Source organism: Hemiscyllium ocellatum, chromosome 20 (assembly GCF_020745735.1).
Source record: "Hemiscyllium ocellatum isolate sHemOce1 chromosome 20, sHemOce1.pat.X.cur, whole genome shotgun sequence".
NCBI classification, from domain to species: domain Eukaryota; kingdom Metazoa; phylum Chordata; class Chondrichthyes; order Orectolobiformes; family Hemiscylliidae; genus Hemiscyllium; species Hemiscyllium ocellatum.
Genome location: NC_083420.1, coordinates 60964442 through 60984342, shown reverse-complemented (window position 1 = coordinate 60984342; position 19901 = coordinate 60964442). Strand labels below are relative to the sequence as shown.

At 42.0% G+C, this 19901-nt stretch overlaps 1 protein-coding gene across 3 annotated transcripts in view; it reads left to right on the top strand.

Moving 5' to 3' along the window:
• The window catches only part of LOC132825547 (protein tweety homolog 3-like), a 303535-nt gene that overhangs the window by 262021 nt on the left and 21613 nt on the right, over positions 1 to 19901 (top strand). The window contains exons 12-14 of one of the 3 annotated variants that reach the window (XM_060840923.1): positions 2995 to 3174; positions 12374 to 12449; positions 19413 to 19521. In XM_060840923.1, coding sequence (XP_060696906.1) covers positions 2995 to 3174; positions 12374 to 12449; positions 19413 to 19499 — 343 coding nt within the window. In that variant the 3' untranslated portion in view covers positions 19500 to 19521. Of the gene's footprint in view, positions 1 to 2994; positions 3175 to 12373; positions 12450 to 12905; positions 13007 to 19412; positions 19522 to 19901 lie in introns of all 3 variants that reach the window. The other 2 variants (XM_060840925.1, XM_060840924.1) reach the window with 2 other exon arrangements.

Sequence of the window (19901 nt, the reverse complement as noted above, 5' to 3'; positions counted from 1 at the left end):
ATCCACCACCACCCTCTTCTGCCTGACTGACCTCGTCCTTAGTTTGAACAACCTGTCCTTTAACTTCTCCCACTTTCTACATGTCAGGGGTGTGGCCATGAACCCATATGGGTCCCAGTTATGCCTTTCTATTTGTGGGGTGCGTGGAACATTCCTTGTTTCAGTCGTACTCTGATCCCACTACATCAGGGACATCAACAGTGTTGATTCCTCCTCATCTGTAATTGGAAACATTTCTCAATTTTGCTTCCAATTTCCATCATGTCCTCACCTTCACTTGCCTATCTGTGACTCTTCCCTTCTCTTCCTCCATTTCTGGGAATCGGCTAACCCCCAATATCCACTATGAACCCACTGATTCTGACACTTACCTTGAATGTACATCCTCACACTCTGCTTCCTGTAAAGACTGTATCCATTCTCCCAGGTTCTCTTTCACATCTATTCTGATGATGCCAGCTTCTGCAAAGGGGCTTCCAAAATGTCCACCTTCTTCCTCAACCAACGATTGCCCATCACAGTGGTTGACAGTCATGTCATGTCCAGCCCATCTCACGCATTTCGACCCTCACCCCTTCTCTTCCATTCTACAACAGTGATAGGGTCCCCCTTGTCCTCACTTCCTCCTTCCCCTTGTCCTCACCTACCTTCTCACCAGCATCCACATCCAATGGATGACTAGCCACTATTTCCACCACCTCTAACAGATACCACCACCAGACAGACTTCCACTGGACTATTCCCTTGTGGACATCCTGTCCACTCCTGCTTCACTTCCAACAACTCCCCACACCCTCTTGGCAGCTTCCCTTGCAATTCCCAAATGAAAAATGCCTGTTTACTTCCTCAGTCCTCTAGCCAAGGCTCCAGACACACCTTCCTCTCAATGCAGTCTGCTGCATTTGCTGCTCATAATGTGTCCCCCTCTACACTGGGGACATGAAACGCAGACTGAGTGACTGCATGGCAGAACACTTAAATTTTGTCTGCAAAAGATCCCTGAGCTTCCTGTTGCCTGCCACTTCAACACGCACCACCTGGTTCCCTGGCCAACGTCTCTGGCTCAGGCTTGCTCCACTGAAGTTCATGCAAGCTAGAAGAAAGCACCTCATTTTCCATTTGAGGACCCTATAGCCTTCTAGACTCAATATGGAGTTCAATAATTTTGGATCTTGAGCACCTTCTTCCACATCATTATCCCAAACCCTACACATCAGAACATGTCATCACATGGGCTGCTACCACAAAGTCAGCCACTAATGATTTCCATTTGCAGCCATTCATTCTATTTTACCCATTCCTTTGATTACCCAACTTTCTGTCTGTCTGTCTGTCTCTCTGTCTCTCTCTCTCTCTCTCTCTCTCTCTCTCTCTCTCTCTCATGTACCATTGAGTTGTCACTAATCTGCCCCCGCCCCACCTTTTGAGAGAGAGTATTTTTCAGGTCACCCTGATTTGCAAATTTAAAAATAATAGCTCATCACCTTCGGTTCTTGTACCCACCTGTTTGGCTGTGCCTTCTGGTTATTAACCCTCATGCTACTGACAATTTCTCCTTACCAAAGCTCTTTCAGGTTTTGAATATATCTATCACATATCTGTCTCACCTATTTGGCTCTGAGAATGCCACCAATTTATCTAGTTTGTCCATATAATGGAAATCTTTCATCTTTGGTACAATTCTATTTAATCTTATATTGCAATTTGTTTTGTGCCTCAATTTATAAAGCCAAGGATCTCATTTTTTTTTGTCAACCTTTCAACTTTCCCAATCATCATTCAAAAACTCGTCAGGTCATCTCATGACTCTGTTCCAATGTCCCCTTCAAAATGGTATGCCATGTATGCAATAAAATATATTCTCATTTAAAGTCAAATTTATTTGATCAGTTCTTTCAGCCAAGAATCAGGATTCAAAAGCAGATAGACCAGTTGAGGTCCTTAAAGTGAGCAGATAATCAGGTTTCTCCTGTTGCTGCTGGTATTTTGCCAAAAGTAGGGTTCCCATGCCAATTGGTGAGGCTGCTGTGGTGTTTATGGCTTTGGGGAGGAATCCATCCTGTTCAGGCATCTTGTAACCAATGGAAGCTCATGGGAATTGTCCCGCATGCCTTGCTGATCAGAGATTGTTCGTCTCCTAGCTGAGGCTCATTTTCCCCATTTCCCATCCACGTTTCACACCTTGCCATCTGCTCCAGTGACAGTTGTTACTAGAAATTTGGGACTGCCCTTGGCCCATACCATATGGCCCCTTAAGGATCTGATGACTGAAAGAGGGGTAGACTATCCCTATCACCTTTGCAGGAGGGACACCGCGAGGTGCATGAAAGTCAAATTCCACATTAGTTTGGTACTCTGAGTCAAAATGGTATGAGCTGATGGACATCTTCTAATCTTATAGTTGTACAGCTGGTTAATTCTTTGGTACCATATCTACTTGTAAAAGGATCTTGTGCAAAAGTCTACACTAGGTTTTTAGAGGTCAGTAGAATCCTAGAGATACTAATGACAATTAATGCTGGTGAATGAAATACTTCAATAATGTATGATATTTTCTATGACATTTTCTAATAACTTGGAATACAGTGACAAAGGATTCTCTGATCTTGTTACCTGTCAAGGGCATATCTGGTTCACAGGAGAAATGAGGTCAACCGGTGGGAATTCCCAGTAATGCTACAGTCAGGGAGAATATTAATTAGTGTATCATGTTGCAAACGCGATAGCAACAACATCTGCAAGGGAGCAGGTTTTTAAAAAAATGTTTATTTTATACAACCTCAGCACTTAGAGCAAATACAGTATGTTTAAAAAAATATACAAATGTATTGAGTATAAAATGCATTGAAAAGTGTAATTTATTTTGTGCCTTCAACATGTTAAGGAACAAAATGTACGCCATACTGAATATTATATCGTAGCATTATGCATTAGTTTAAATAAGTGTGCCATGCCTGATTTTGATTCTGTTTGTATTTCCCTTTCTGAAAATAGTCATGTTGACGATGATGGCGACGAAGATATTGTGAGCCCACAAGGAAACCGGCAGCAGCATGACAACCTGTACAGAGTTCACATGCCCAGCCTGTACAGCTGTGGGAGTAGTTTTGGTAGTGAGACCAGTATTCCTGCTGCAGCACATACGGTCAGCAATGCTCCTGTTACAGAATACATGTAAGTGATGGAATCACCTCCTCCTCTTCTAGTTCCTGTATTCTATTTTGCTTTTATTTCCTTTGGTTTCAAAATGTCAGTTTCAAAAAGTGAAAAATGACAAATTATATATTTAAACATAAAACAGCACAGTACAGACTGTCGGCCCTCGATGTCGTGCCGATCTTTTATCCAACTCTAAGGTCGGAGTAACATACGTTGTGCCTAATCAACAGTCGTTTAAATGTCCCTAATGTATCTGAATCTAGTACCACTGCAGGCAGTGCATTTCATGTTCCACCACTCTGTGTAAAGAATGTACCTCTGCCATCTCCCCTAAACTTTCCTCCAATCACCTTGAAGTTATGCCCCTTGTGATAACCCTTTCTGCCCTGGGAATAAGTCTCTGGCTATCCACTCTATCTATGCCTTTCATCATCTTGTACACCTCTATCAAGTTACTTCTCATCCTCCTTCCCTGCAGTGAGAAAAGTTCTAACTCCCTCGAGCTTTCTTCATAAGACATACTCTCTAGTCCAGGCAGAATCCTGGTAAATCTCCTCTGCACCTTCTCTAAAACTTCTGCATCTTTCCTATAATAAGGCAACCAGAACTGAACACAATAGTGGCGTAACCAGCACTCTCTAGAGCTGCAGTATAACCTTGCAACTCTTAAACTCAACGCCCTGTTAATGAAAGCCAACACACCTTACGCCACCTTAATAACCCTATCAACCTGGGTGGCAACTTTGAGGGATCCATGGACATGTACCCCAAGATCCATTGCCTTTAACCCGTTGTATTGCTTTCAAATTCGATCTTCCACAGTGAATGACTTCACACTTTTCCACGTTGAATGCCATCTGCCACTTATCAGCCCAGTTCTGCATCCTGTCAATGTCTTGTTGCATCTACAATAACCCTCCACACTATCTGCCTTTCCACCAAGCTTTGTTTAATCAGCAAACCCACCCTTACATTTCCTCATCCAAGTCATTTATAAAAATCACAAAGAGCAGAGGTCCCAGGACCGATCCTGCGGAACACCACTGATTACAAAGCTCCAGGCTGAATATGTTCCAACTACCACCACCCTCTTGTCCTCTAATGAGCCAGCCAATTCTGTATCCAGACAGACAGGTTTCCCTGTATCCCATGCCTCCTTACTTTCTGAATCAGCCTACCATAGGAAACCTTATGAAATGCCTTGCTAAAATCCATGTAAGCCACATCCACTGCTCTCCCTTTATCAATGTGTTTTGTTGTATCCTCGAAGAATTCCGAAGGCTTGTGAGGCATGACCTGCCCTTCACAAAGCCGTGCTGAGTATCTCTAATCAAACTATGGTTTTCCAAGTAATCATAAATCCTGTCTCTTGGAATCCTCTCCAATACCTTGCGCACCACAGATGTAAGACTGACCGTCTGGTCTATAATTCCCAGGATGACCCCTATCCCCTTTCTTGAACAAGTGGGTAACCTTTGTCACATTCCAACCATCTGGCACTACTCCAGTCGACAGTGAGGACACAAAGATCATCGCCAACGGTGCAGCAATCTCTTTCCTTGCTTCCTGTAGTAACTAAGGGTATATCCCGACCAGTCCAGGGGATTTATCAATCCGATGTTTTTAAAAGTTCTCAGCACATCCTCCTTCCTAACATCATTCTGTCATATTAGTCTGTTTCACGCTGTCCTCCGAAACATCAAGGTCCTATTCAGTAGTGAAGCAAAATATTCATTAAGGACCTTCCCTACTTACTCCGACTCCAGATGCAAGTTCCCTCCACTATCCCTGATCGGCCCTACCCTCACACTGGCTATCCTCTTGTTCCTCACATGAGTGTAGAACGCCTTAGGGTTTTCCTTAATCCGACCTGCTATAGCTTTTTCTTGCCCCCTGTAGCTCTCTTAAGTCCATTCTTCAGTTCCTTCCTGGCTACCTTGTAACCCTCTAAAGCCATGTCTGATCTTTGCCTTCTCAACCTTGAGTACGCTTCCTTCTTCCTCTTGTCTAGATGTTCCATAACCCTTGTCACCCAAGGTTCTTTCAACCTACCAACCTTCTTAGCCTTGGTGGGACAAATCTGTCTTTCACTATCAGCAAGTGCTTCTGAAACAACCTCCACATGTCTGTTCTGCATTTCCCTGAGAACATACATTCCCAGCTTAGGCACCAGAATCCTGCCTAATGGCATTGTAATTCCCCCTCCCACAATTAAATACTTTCCAATACTATCTGCTCCTATCCCTCTGCACGAGTATTCTAAGGGCATCATGTGGCTCAGTAGTTAGCACTGCTGCCTCACAGCACCAGGGTCCCAGGTTCAATTCCAGTCTCGGGCAACTATCTGTGTGGAGTTTGCACATTCTCCCTGTGTCTGCATGGGTTTCCTCCGAGTGCTTCGGTTTCCTCCCACAGCACACAAAGATGTGCAGGTCAGGTGAATTGGCCATGCTAAATTGCCCGTAATGTTAGGTGCATTCGTCAGAGGGGAATGGGTCTGGGTGACCCTCTTTGGAGGGTCGGTGTGAACTGGTTGGGCCAAAGGGCCTGCATCCACACTGTAGGGAATCGTAATCTAATCTAAATTTCAGGGAGTTGTGATCACTATCACCAAAATGCTCTCCCACAGAGATCAGACACCCGCATGATTCGTTGCCAAGCACCAAATCCAATATGGCCTCCCCTCTAGTCGGCCTATCTACATATTGTGTCAGGAATGCCTCCTGAACACACCTGACAAAAAACTGCTCCATGCAAACTATCTGAACTAAGTAGGTTCCAAACAATATTAGGGAAGTTAAATTCACACATGACAACAACCCCGTTACTTCTGCACATTTCCAAAATATGCCTCCCAATCTGCTCTTTTGTGTGTCTGTTGCTATTGGAGGGTCTGTAGAAAACTCTCAATAAAGCAACTGCTCCTTTCCTGTTTCTGACCCTCTGTGGACAAACCCTCCTCGATGATCTCCATGTCTGCAGCTTTGACACCATCCCTGATTAGCAAATCCATGCCTCCACCTCTTTTACCTTCCCTGATATTCCTTTTGAAATATCTAAAACCCTGGAAAATCCAACAACCATTACTGCCTTTGCGATAACCAAGGCTCCATAATGGCCACAGCATCATAGTTCCAAGAACTGATCTCTTGAGTTTGTCACCCTTATTCATGACATGACATGCATTAAAATAGAGTAAAAAGTGAGGTCTGCAGATGCTGGAGATCAGAGCTGAAAATGTGTTGCTGGTTAAAGCACAGCAGGTCAGGCAGCATCCAAGGAACAGGAAATTCGACGTCAAGGGCTCTGGCCCAAAACGTCGAATTTCCTGTTCCTTGGATGCTGCCTGACCTGCTGTGCTTTAACCAGCAACACATTTTCAGCTCTTGCATTAAAATAGACACAAGCACCATATTTAAAAGTAATCATCTGTGGGAGGAACAAGTCTTCACACTACTGTTGCTGATTGTAGCATTACCACAATGGTATTGGTTCAAGTATTTTGTAAGGGACTTCAGCTTCTGTTGTAATGTCATTGTCATTTGAGTTGTACAGCATGGAAAGAGACCTTTCAGTCCAACTTGTTCATGCTGACCAGATATCCAAAATTAAACCAGTCCCTTTGCCAGCATTTGGCCTATAGACAATAGACAATAGATGCAGGAGTAGGCCATTCTGCCCTTCGAGCCTGCACCACCATTCAATATGATCATGGCTGATCATCCTTAATCACTCTCCTGTACCTGCCTTATTTACATAACCCTTGATTCCACTATCTTTGAGAGCTCTATCCAACTCTTTTTTTTTAAATGAATCCAGAGACTGGGCTTCCTCTGCCCTCTGGGGCAGAGCATTCCACACAGCCACCACTCTCTGGGTGGAGAAGTTTCTCCTCATCTCTGTCCTAAATGGTCTACCCCATATTTTTAAGCTCTGTCCTCTGGTTCGGCACTCACCCATCAGCGGAAACCTGTTTCCTGCCTCCAGAGTGTCCAATCCTTTAATAATCTTATATGCCTCAATCAGATCCCCTCTCAGTCTTCTAAACTCAAGGGTATACAAGCCCAGTCGCTCCAGTCTTTCAGCGTAAGGTAATTCCTCCATTCCAGGAATTGACCTCGTGAACCTATGCTGCACTCCCTCTATAGCCAGAATGTCTTTCCTCAAATTTGGAGACCAGAACTGCACACAATACTCCAGGTGTGGTCTCACCAGGTCCCTGTACAGCTGTAGAAGAACCTCTTTGCTTCTATGCTCAATCCCTCTTATTATGAAGGCCAGCATGCTATTAGCCTTCTTCACTACCTGCTGTACCTGCATGCTTACCTTCACTGACTGGTGTACAAGAACACCCAGATCTCTTTGTACTGCCCCTTTACCTAAATTGATTACATTTAGGTAGTAATCTGCCTTCCTGTTCTTGCCACCAAAGTGGATAACCATACATTTATCTACATTAAACTGCATCTGCCATGCATCTGACCACTCGCCTAATTTGTCCAGGTCACCCTGTAATCTCCTAACATCCTCCTCACATTTCACCCTGCCACCCAGGTTAGTATCATCAGCAAATTTGCTAATGTTATTGCTAATACCATCTTCTATATCATTAATATATATTGTAAAAAGCTGCGGTCCCAGCACTGATCCCTGCGGTACCCCACTGGTCACTGCCTGCCATTCCGAAATGGAGCCGTTTATCACTACTGTTTCCTGTCAGCCAACTAACTTTCAATCCAAGTTAGTACGTTGCCCCCAGTATCATGCGCCCTAATTTTGCTCACTAACCTCCTATGTGGGACTTTATCTGAAAGTCCAGGTACACTACATCTACTGGATCTCCCTCGTCCATCTTCAGAGTTACATCCTCAAAAAATTCCAGAAGATTAGTCAAGCATGATTTTCCCTTCATAAATCCATGCTGACTCTGACCTATCCTGTTACCACTATCCAGATGCCTCTAAACTCTTCCTATTCAGGAACACATCAATGCCTTTTAGATTTTGAAATTGTATGAGCCTCCATCACTTTCTCAAGCAGTTTTATTGCATACACGTGCCACTCTCTCCATAAAAATGTTGCGCCTTAGGTCCCTTTTAAATCTTTCATCTCTCACAACACTCTAACCTATTCAAGAACCCAATATCATACATTGATAACCCTCAGCAAAGAGATTGTTCCTTATCATCATCATAAATAGGAGGCTCTTTATTTTGAAACTGTGTCCTTTTATTTGTAGACTGCTCTATGATGCATCAACCCTGTCAAGTCTCCTCAGGTTCTGCCTGATTGAATTGTGATTTTTTTTTAAATGTCTGTGCTATTATCTCCTTAAAAATGAATTCTACCATATTCGTACCACAGTGTGAGACTAACTGGCCTGTGCTTTCCTGCTTTCTGTGTCTCTTGTGTATAGTTAACTTTAGCAATGCCTGAAGCTGTCCAGAATCTAGGGGAATATGAAATATTACAGAGAATGCATCCACTACCTCTGTAGCCATAGTTAATATCTTTAGATACAGGTCATTGTCAGCCTTTCGTCCCATTGGTTCTGCCAGTACATTTTCTCAACTGATCGCTTCAAGTTCCTTTTGCCTCGTTTTCCTTGATTCACTGTGCACTTTGTCTCTTCCACTGTGAACATAGATAAAAGTCCTCCAAAAATTCATTGAAGTTAGTAAGACCTGACCTGCCCTGCACAGAGCCATGCTGACTGTCCCTAATTAGCAATATTTTTCAAATGTATGTAAATCCTATCCCTAAGAAATCTCTCCAATAGCTTCCCAACCACCGATGTGAGACTCACTGGTCTATCGTTTTCAAGATTATCCCTATTTCCCTTCTTGAAGACAGGAGCAACATTAGCTATTCGTCAGTCCTCTCCAGTGGCTAGTGAGGATACAAAGATCTTCATCAAGGCCCCAGCAATCTCCTCTCTTGTGTGTCTCAGTAGCCTGGGGTAAGTACCATTGGACCCTGGGGACTTATCCACGTAAACGCTCTTCAAGAGATCCAACACCATTTCTTGATCTCAAAATGTCCTAGCATATTAGCATGCTCCACACAAATCCTACTTTTCTCCAAATCTTTTTCCTGGGTAAGTATTGATGCAGAATACTCATTTAGAATGTCACCCACATCCTGTGCCTCTAAGCACAAGTTCTTTCTTTTATCCTTGAGTGGTCCTAACTTCTCCCTAGTTATCCTTTTTGTTTTTAATGTATCTATACAATGCCTTGGGATTCTCTTTAACCCTACTTGTCAAGATGATTTCATGGCCTCTTCATGCTCTCCTAATTCTCTGCTTGAGTACTTTCCTGCTTTCCTTATGCTCCTCACAGGCGCTGTCTGATTTTTAGCTTCCTCAACCTTGCAAATGCTGCTTTTTTCCCTTTTTGAATTTTCTTTTGGATGGATCAGTAAATTTGCAGATGGCACTAAAGTCAGTGGAGTAGTGTACAGTTTGGAAGAATGTTACAGGTTGCGGGGGGACTTAGATAAACTGCAGAATTGTGCTGAGAGGTGGCAAATGGAGTTCAATGCAGATAAACATGAGGTCATGCACTTTGGGAAGAATAACAGGAAGGCAGAGTACTGGGTCATTGGAAAGCTTGCTGGTAATGTAGAGGGATCTTGGAGTCCATGTACATAGATCCCTGAAAGTTGCCACCCAGGTTGATAGTGCTGTTAAGAAGGCACACGGTATGTTAGGTTTTATTAGTAGAGGGATTGAGCCACAATATCATGCTGCAACTATACAAAATACTAGTGTGGCCACACTTGGAATATTGTGTACAGTTCTGGGTGCCATATTTCGGAAAGAGTGTGGAAGCATTGGGAAAGGTGCAGAGGAGAATTACCAGGATGTTGCCTGGTCTGAAGGGGAGGTCTAATGAGGAAAGGCTGAGAGACTTGGGTCTGTTCTCATTGGAAAGAAGAAGGCTAAGAGGAGAGTTGATAGAGACATACAAGATGATCAGAGGATTAGATAGGGCAGACAGTGAAAGTCTTTTTCCTAGGATGATGATGTCAGCTTGTACGAGGGTGCATAACTGCAAATTGAGGGGTGATAGATTTAAGACAGCTGTCAGAGGCAGGTTCTTTACTCAGAGAGTGGTCAGGGCGTGGAATGCCCTACCTGCCAATGTAGTTAATTCAGCCACATTAGGAAGATTTAAACAAGCCTTGGATAAGCACATGGATGACAATGGGATAGTGTAGGGGGACGAGCTGAGAGTAGTTCACAGGTTGGCGCAACATCGAGGGCCGAAGGACCTGTTTTGCGCTGTATTGTTCTATGTTCTACTTCAGCCCATTACACTGACTTACTCCTTTGCCCTATTAAGTGCCTATCCCTCCTCACAGCCTCTGCACAAAGTATGTGGCTGTTTACTACCTACTCCCTCATCTAATTAGTAGCTCAGGTTCCCACCTCCCTATGAATCTAGTTTAAAGGCTTGCGAAGAGCTCTCACAAACCTCCCACCCAGGATATTGGCGCCCCTCCAGTTCAGGTGCAAGGCATCCTTCTTGTGCAGGTCCCACCTTCCCCAGAAGATGTACCAATGATCCACATATCTGAAGCCCTCCTTCCTTCATCAGCCTTGCAGCCACATGTTCACCTGCACGCGATCTCTATTCCTAACCTCATTAACACGTGAGGCATCTAACTCCCTATAGTCCCTTTTCAGGTCCTCATCTCTTTCCCTTACTATGTCATTGGTACTGACATGTGCCACGACTTCTGACTGCTCACCCTCCCCCTTAAGAATCCTGTAGACCTGATCCGAGATATCCCTGAGCCTGGCACCCGGGAGTCTCATTCATAGCCACAGAATCTCCTGTCTGTACCTCTCGCCATTGAATCTTCTGTCACTATTGCTCTCCGATTCTCCCCCATTTCCCTTCTGAGCCACAGAGCCAGGCTCAGTGCCACTGGCCGCTGTGACTTTCCCCTGGTAGTTTCCATACCCCTCCCGCCCCCAAACAGTACCCACAATGATGTACTTATTATTGAGGGGAGTGGTCACAGGGGGTCCTTGCATTGTCTGCCTATTCCCTTTCCCTCTCCTGGTGGTCAGCTACCTTTGTCCTGTAAGTTAGATGTGACTACTTCCCTATCACTCCTCTCCATCTCCCCCTCAGTCTCCTGAATGATCCGAACTTCACACAGCTCTAGCTCCACTTCCCTAACGCAGTCGGTGAGGAGCTGGAGTGAGTGCATTTCTTGCAAATGAGGTCAGCAGGGACACCAGTGGTGACCCTTATCTCCCACATCCTGTAAGAGGAGCATGCAACTGCCCTAGCCTCCATCCCCTCTGCTCTAAATTATCAAGAGAGATTGAACAAATACTGTTTGTTTATGACCAGTTTATAAAGAATGTTAAATTATAATCATGTTGAGTTGGGAACACAAATTAGCAATCAGTATTTTTTTACTGTTACTGATCTGACAGTTTATTAAAAGAAGTGATAACTTTGCCAGGTGGTGTTTGTAGATTGGAATTCCTAGTGTTCCCAGCTGATTTTTTTACCCAGTTTGAAAAGTCAATGCAATCTATTTTTGAAGAGGTGCAAACTGAGGTGCAAGAGCAGAAAAATGGATGTCATTTAGCGTGTAATTTATAGTTGTCATGGAGCCTTGACTTTTCTGCCCATTTCCTTTGGTTCTGGATAAAAATAAAATCTGTTTTTTTGCAGCCTTTCAAAGTCAATCATCTTGATTTCTATTCGGAGTAGCAATGCCTCTTTTATTGCAAATGCTTTCAAGAAAGTAATTGGCCCATGGAAATCAAGACTTTAAATACTAAACTCATCATAAATGTTTTAACTCCGGTACTATAGTTTAAAAGTTATGGGGTGTACTTTTTAACATATATTGCTTCAGAGTTTCTCCCAAGTTAGTTTGCTAATGCATCCTGACATATTCTATGGAATCGATATGATTAGAGTAGCTTTGAAAGGAAAGAGACTACACAAAAGCTTTCCAAACCTGCAGCATTTTATTTAGGAACTAATTTTATTATTTTCCTGTATTAAATGAGGAAGTGCTGTGTACAAAATTGTTTTCCTAAATATCATGTGCCGCCTTCTATACAGTATGGATATTCAAATACAGTAAAGTGACTCAAGTTCTATTATGAACAATTTACTTAGACTGTGTCCAGTACCTCTTTAGTTATGACACAAATGTAACTGTTCTGTTTCTTAAACAGGAGCCAGAACACAACTTACCAGAATCCCCGTTGTGAGAACACACCTCTGATTGGCAGAGAATCTCCTCCTCCCTCTGTAAGTTGATATACTTCTTTATTTTCACACTGAAAGTTGATTTCTGTCTGATGTAAAATTAGTCTAAAGCAGTAGAATACTATAATTTGCTGACTTGATCAATGAAATATCTTTTTTAACAAGGAATACTTGGTCATCTAGAATTTTTAAATGAAACTAATACCATCACTTTTTGTTTGCATAGTATCCTGGTGCTGGAAAAAAAATACAGATTTTTGAAGAGTGTGGTGCATTAGAGCTTGTGGTATCCTCTAACAAAAGATTTTCATGTTGCACAAATTTCCTGTATTAGAACAAGTACATAAATGAAGCACCATTCGTCAAAAATTTGTCACATAGTTATTAGAGATGGTAGGATAAAACAAAAGCTGACTACACTAGCCCCTTGCTATAACATTGTCTAGTATGCTACAACCCCTCCGATAACGCATATTCCTTATGGCTCCCTCTCTATAGGGGAACCATATAAAAGACTATCTCCAACACACTCGTCACTATAGCGAGCTTTTTGTGTGACTGCAAAAGACAACTTTATAGAGAGGGTCTAGTGTGTACTGGTAAGTGGTGTTTTATCTTGCCAAGTTTAATTGATTAGTTTTCTATTTTAAATTTGTCTGTTGGTGATATGCATATGACTTCAATTTAATCCTTTGAGTACAGGGTGGTATTTTGCACCATTCAAATACTTATAATTCCAGCTAAATGTCCAAATTTAAATCAATGTGCATTGCTTGATAGGATTTTAATTTCTGTAACATGTGGTATTGAAGATTATTCATCAGCATATTTCAAAGGTGCAGAATAGATAAAGGTCTTAAAGGATTGAAATGTCAAAGTAAAGACTGAGAAATGCTGCTCAGATGATGGCAGTCAAAAGTTACTATCTGTTTACTTTCAAAATCCACTTGTATCTTTATTTATTCATAATTTATGTTTATAAATAAAACAGTAAATAATGGTATTTATTGTTTGCATGAATTTCTATTTATTGATGAACTGCTCTATGAAGATTATCAGGGAAGCCTCTTGTAAAATTTAATAATGCAGGACAACATTTATCTAATTCTGTTTTACACTCCAAATGATATGATGAAATCGTTATGAAATGAGAAAAAAACTGAGTTTGAATTGACAACACAGACCATTGATTAGAATGCAGTGTTAGGATATCCTAATTTAGAATGTATTTTGGCACTACTTTCTATTTAAATTTGATTTCTTTTTGTTTAACTCAGTTTTCTATAATCCCCCTTCCAGTTTCTGTGCTCTTTTTACAAAGATTTATGATCTTCATGTAGAATCCTCAGAAAGAGAGTTTCCATGATCTTTCTATGCAGAAAAAGACCAATTGACCCATTAAGTCTACACTAATCCTCCAAGGAACACCGCACCCCCTTATGGGGTTTTTTACCATGGCTGAACCCATCTAGCCTGCACGTCCCTGGACACTATGGGAAACTTTTTATTAGCATGGCCAGTCCACCTAAACTTTGGACTGTGGGAGGAAACCCATGCAGACACTGGGAGAACGTGCATACTCCACACAGTCGCCAATGGCTAGAATTGAATCCAGATATGAGGCAGCAGTGCTAGCCGCTGTACCACTGTGCTGCCCTATGTAAAGTAGGCATAACGTCTTGCAATCTTGAGAGTATCTGGTAAATAAAGACTACCCAGATCTCTCTATATCACTTTAGAATCTTTCCTATATTAACTGTTGATCATAAAACAGCAATCAGATTCAGCTACCTATTAGTAGTAAAACAGGGTTCAAGTATATTTTTAGACTGACTTCCTGAAACTTTCTAAAATTGGAAATTGTTATTTGGTTTGGCTTATCAAAGCAAATAACTGGAGTTTGCTTTCCGCACTGTGAAGTTATCCTATTATTAAACAAAACCAGAAGTAGGCAATAATCTGACCGTGAATATGCATCTTTGAAATCATGATCATAATATGATTGAATTTGACATTGGATTTAAGAAGAAGGGAGAGTCACAACCATGATTTTAAAATTCAGTGAGCCAGAAGGGATGAGACATTACCTGGGCTTGAGCTATGAATTGGTAACCCTAAAGTCAGATATCGAGAAGTTTTCATAAGAAAGGCTAGTAGGTGTACCTAGGCAACATGTGTATCTGTGTAACACTATTGAAAAAATGGTCAACAATTGATGATTGAAGGAGAAAGTCTTCCACAAATGCAAGGAAAGTGGAAATTATGAAGTAGGAAAGGGACACGAAAGGGACACTCACCACATCATGAGATGTAAAAATGAATATTAAAAGCAACTTACAAAAGAGTTCAAAGCTAAGCAGATTTTTAAAAAATAAATGTGAATGCACTGAAAGAGAGAGATTAGATTACTTACAGTGTGGAAACAGGCCCTTCGGCCCAACAAGTCTACACCAACCCGCCGAAGCGCAACCCACCCATACCCCTACATTTACCCCTTACCCAACACTACGGGCAATTTAGCTTGGCCAATTCACCTGACCCGCACATCTTTGGACTGTGGGAGGAAACTGGAGCACCCGGAGGAAACCCACGCAGACACGGGGAGAACGTGCAAACTCCACACAGTCAGTCGCCTGAGTCGGGAATTGAACCCGGGTCTCAGGCGCTGTGAGGTAACCACTGTGCCACCGCCCAGAGAGTGAGTGGTAGTGGAAAAAACAATTAAGATTATAGTTCATGGTAGGCATGTTAAATGAATAGTTTGTAACCACTTTTATAGTGGAAGAAGAGAACGAATTACCAGTGGTGCAAAGCACCTGAAAAGAAATCGTAGAACTTGGTGGACTTAATATAAACCTTTAATTTGGGAACAGTACCACCCCAAGATATTATTGATGAGAAAATTACAGCTCTATTACAATTATCAAGAGATCTCTGGATTTGTGAATAGTATATGATGGGAAAAATTGTGACCATGTCAGATGGCAAGCATGTCAGTAGTGGAAACATTGCTGGAATTAGTCTTACCAGTATGGATGTGATTGAGCACTTGGATTTGTGAAAAAAATAAATCAGAGTATCAGCCTGGATTTCTGAAGGGCAGATGGTGTATGCTTAATTGAATTGATTTCTTTTGTAACTAGGGGCATGTCTATGTGGAGTTTGAGAAAGAAACATAGAAAATAGGAGCGGATATAGGGCATTCAGGCTTTTGAATCTTAACTGCCATTGAGTAATATCATGACTGACTAAATAAGTCAGTATCCTGTTCCCACTTTCTCCCCATATCCTTTGATCCCTTTAGCCATAGAATTATATCTAATGCCTTTTTGAAAATATTCAGTATATTAGCTTAAACTACTTTGTGCATTGAAGGGATACGCCAGACTCACCACTCTCTGGGTGAAAAAAATTATCCTGTCTCAGCCCTAAGTGACTTACCTCAAGTTCCTTATGCTGTGGCCCCTGGTCTATTGCCCCCAGTCATCTGGAACCTCCTTCCTGCATAAGTCCTGGATAGGAGAAAGTGAGGACTGCAGATGCTGGAGATTAGAGTCAAATGTGCAGTGCTAGAAAAGCACAGCAGGTCAGGCCGTATCTGAGGAGCAGGAAAATCGATGTTTTGGGTAAAAGAAATCCTGATGAAGGGCTTTTGTCTGAAATGTCAATTTTTCTGCTCCTCAGATGCTGGCTGACCTACTGTGCTTTTCCAGCATCTCACACTCAACTCTATGTCCTGTGTAGATCTGTTAGAATTTTATAGGCATCTATGCGATTCTCCTAATTCTTCTAAACTCCAGCGAATATAGGAGCAGCATTAGGCAATTCAGCTTATTGAGTCAGCTCCACTATTCAATCACGGCTGATCTGTTTCTCAACTCCATTGTCCTGCCTTCTCCCCTTGATCCCTTAGTAATCAAGAACGGTCTATCACTATCTTAAATACATGCAATGACATGGCTTCCACAGCCTCCAGCAGCAATGAGTTCCACAGATTCACCACCCTCTGGCTGAAGAAATTCCTCGTCATCTCAGTTCCTTCACTCTGAGGCTGTGGCCTTGGGTCCTACTCTCTCCTACTAGTGGAAACATCTTCTCCACATCCACTCTATCCAGTCCTCTCAGTATTCTGTTATCTATAATGAAACAATTACCCTCTCCTCCCACATCCTTCTAAACTCCGAAAGAACTGTGAATGCTGTAATCAGTGACAAAAACAGAAGTTGCTGGAAAAGCTCAACATCTGTGAGGAAAAACCAAAGTTAATGTTTCAGGTCCAGTTTTGAGGAAGGGTCGCTGGACCTGAAACACTAACTTTGGTTTCTTCTCACTGACACTGCCAGACTTGCTGAGCTTTTCCAGCAATTTATGTTTTTGTTCCTTCTAAACTCCATTGTGTACAGACTCAGAATCCTCAAAACCTCCTTACTTGTCAAGCCGCTCATTCCTGGGATCATTCTTGTAGACCCGCACCAAAGCCAGCACATCCATCCTTGGATACAGGACCCAAAAATGCTCAGAATATTCCAAATGACGAGAGCCTTATACAGACTCAGCAGTACCTATTTCTGTTCTTGTATCCTAGCCCACTTTAAATGAAAGCTATACTATATTCGCCTTCCTAACTGCTAACTGAACCTGCAAGTTACCCTTGAGACAATCCTGAACTAGGATTCCCAAGTCCCTTTGTGTTCAGATTTCCGAAGCCTTTCCCCATTTTGAAAATAGTCTTTGCCTCTTTGTTCCACCAAATCTCTCACTTTTTTCACATTGCATTATATCTGCCACTTATTTTCCACTCTCTTCACCTGTTGAACTTCTTCTGCAGCCTCCTCACTTCCTCAACATCATCTGTCCCTCTACCAATCTTTGTGTCATCTGCAAACCTAGCAGCCTTCCATTCCTTCATTGATGCATGATGTGAATAGTTGTGGTGCTATCACTGAACTCTGTGGAACTCCACTAGTCACTGGCTTCAATCCTGAAAAATTCCCCTTCATTCCCAATCTCTCCCTTCTGCCAGTCAGGAAACCCTCTATCCATGCCTACACCTTGTCCCTAACACCGTGAACTCTTATCTTATTTAGCAGCCTACTGTGGGGCATCTTGTCTAGGGGCTTCTGGAAATCCAAATAGATCACATCCACTGGCTCTACTTTGTCCATGTTGCTCATTACCTCCTCAAAGAATTCTAATAGATTTGTCAGGCATAACCTCTCCTTGACAAAGCTGTGCTGACTCAGTACTATTTAACCATTTCTTTCCAAGTATCCCCAGTGTCATCCTTAATGACACTAAAATATTGCCTATGACCATGGTCAGACTTGCCGACATATAGTTTCCTGTCTTCTACCTCCCTCCCTCCTTAAAAAAGGTGTTGCCTTTGTTATTTTCTGGTCCTCTGGCACTCTTCCTGACTCTAGTGATTCCTGAAAGATCACCGCCATTGCCTTTACTATGTCCTCCGATATCTTCTTCAGAACTTTAGGGTGTAGTCCATCCGGTCCAAGTGATTTATCCAACTTCAGTCCTTTCAGCTTCCCCAGCACATTCTCCTTAGTGATGATCACTACACCTGTGCACCCTGGCTCATGAAGCATGCTGCTGCTGTTGCAAAGTACCTATTCTGGTCCTCTTTTCTTTGTTGCCCATTACTACTTCTCAAGCCTCATTTTCTAGTCATCTAATGTCCTGTCTTTATTTTGAAGATGCATGAATATGGAAGTGACGAAGTATGCATCAGTTCCACAGAGCTAAGGTCAGGCCCTGGTTGGAGGCATCTAATCAGTTTTGGATGCAACATCTTGGGTAAAATATATCTTGAAGCAGGTGTTAATACATTTTCACCAGAATTATGCTGTGAGCTCAAAGATTAAGTTACGGTGATCGGTTTCAAAGCTGGTCTAGAATCATCTCAAGTTAAGATGGTTATGGAGTTATTTCTTAACTGATGGAATATTATTTCTGTGCCTGGAGAAGTTGAGAGCAATGGGACATTATCTTCAAATCGGCTAAGCCAATTTTGAGTGAAAATAGGGATCACAAGGTAGTGAAAATCTACAATACACTCTCCCACCTCTCCCCCCACCCCCCCCCCACCCCCCCCCCCCCCCCCCCCCCCCCCCACCCCAAAGGCTGAAAATGCTGAACAAATTGAAATTTTCAAGTCTGAATTGATAGTTATTTCTTGAGTCTCAAGCCATATGGATAAATGAAAAGTAAGTGGAATTGAGGTAGAGATTAGCAATGTTTTTATTGCCTGGCAGAACAAGATTGAAGGTTAAATAGCCTCCGAAATGTCTGAATCATAATCCAAGCAACATCTTACATGGATCCCAATCAGAATATAAACTAGTCACTGATTTTGCCAGCTGTTTATTTTTGAAAGCTTACCTCATGTCTGTTTCCAGTAAGCATGTGTGTAGGCCTTTGAGTTTTTCACTTCCTTGCTTTTTAAATATTGTGTTTTCAATCGCTTTTAATTGTGCTCTAATGCTTAATAACACTGAGATTTTTTAAACAGAAGATTCTTTTGAATGTCAATCTTTTGTGGTCGAAATAACTACTTTCAGAAACAAAATGTGTTTTCTGTGTTTTTTTTCAAAATTCACGTTCATGAAAACCAAAATGTTTTAGAGCCTTCATCACAATTTCACTGAATTATGAAAATTCTGACTGTGATCTGTTAAGGGCTATGGTGCATAATTCTACAGTCCTCAAAGGTTAAAGTTTGCTTGGTTCAGAATTAACGTGAAATATTACATTAAGTTAAGAGAAATCGGAGTGGGCTTGATTTGCTGAGTTTTTCATGCTATTATGTTGATTGAGATATTCATAACATGAAAATCTTTGTAAGTTGTGGTGCTCCCAGTTGTTCCCGTGTTCCCTCCCCCTGTCCTGGGAATGTTCCTGGGTATTTTGTGGGTTTGTTCTCCCCTTTACACTTGCTTGCACTGGATTTCTCTTTTGAGGCTGCCCTGTATTTTCTCTCTTGCAATGCTACAGCTATATTTGGCTGCTCTGGACAATGGCAGCCATCTGAGCTGGCAGCCAAAGAACCACAACAGTGCGAGAACGAACTCTTACTGGTAAAGAAGGCAGCAAACCAGAACAGGTACTGAAATATGGCTTTTTATCCCATTCCCTATTGCTTTAAGTTTTTTTAAGTATTCACCCTGCTAAATATTATTTTGAATGAGCAAGTCTTCCCCCACTTCTGATTCTCAAAAATAGCACCCTTTAGTCAGCACAGCATCTTAAATGGACGCTGGAGCATTGCTTTGTTGCTCCAATCCATATGGCTTCTGATTCTCTTTCAAGTATACATTTTGCTAATTAGCACAGAAAAATAAACATTATGATGCAGTTTATATCCTATGTCACTGTTGCTTTTAGCTCTCAAAAATGACACCTTGCTGAATAGCATGGATAAGCAATGGAGTGTGGCTCCAGATCCCACTCATTAGTAGGGATGTCACAGTAGTGATTTTGATA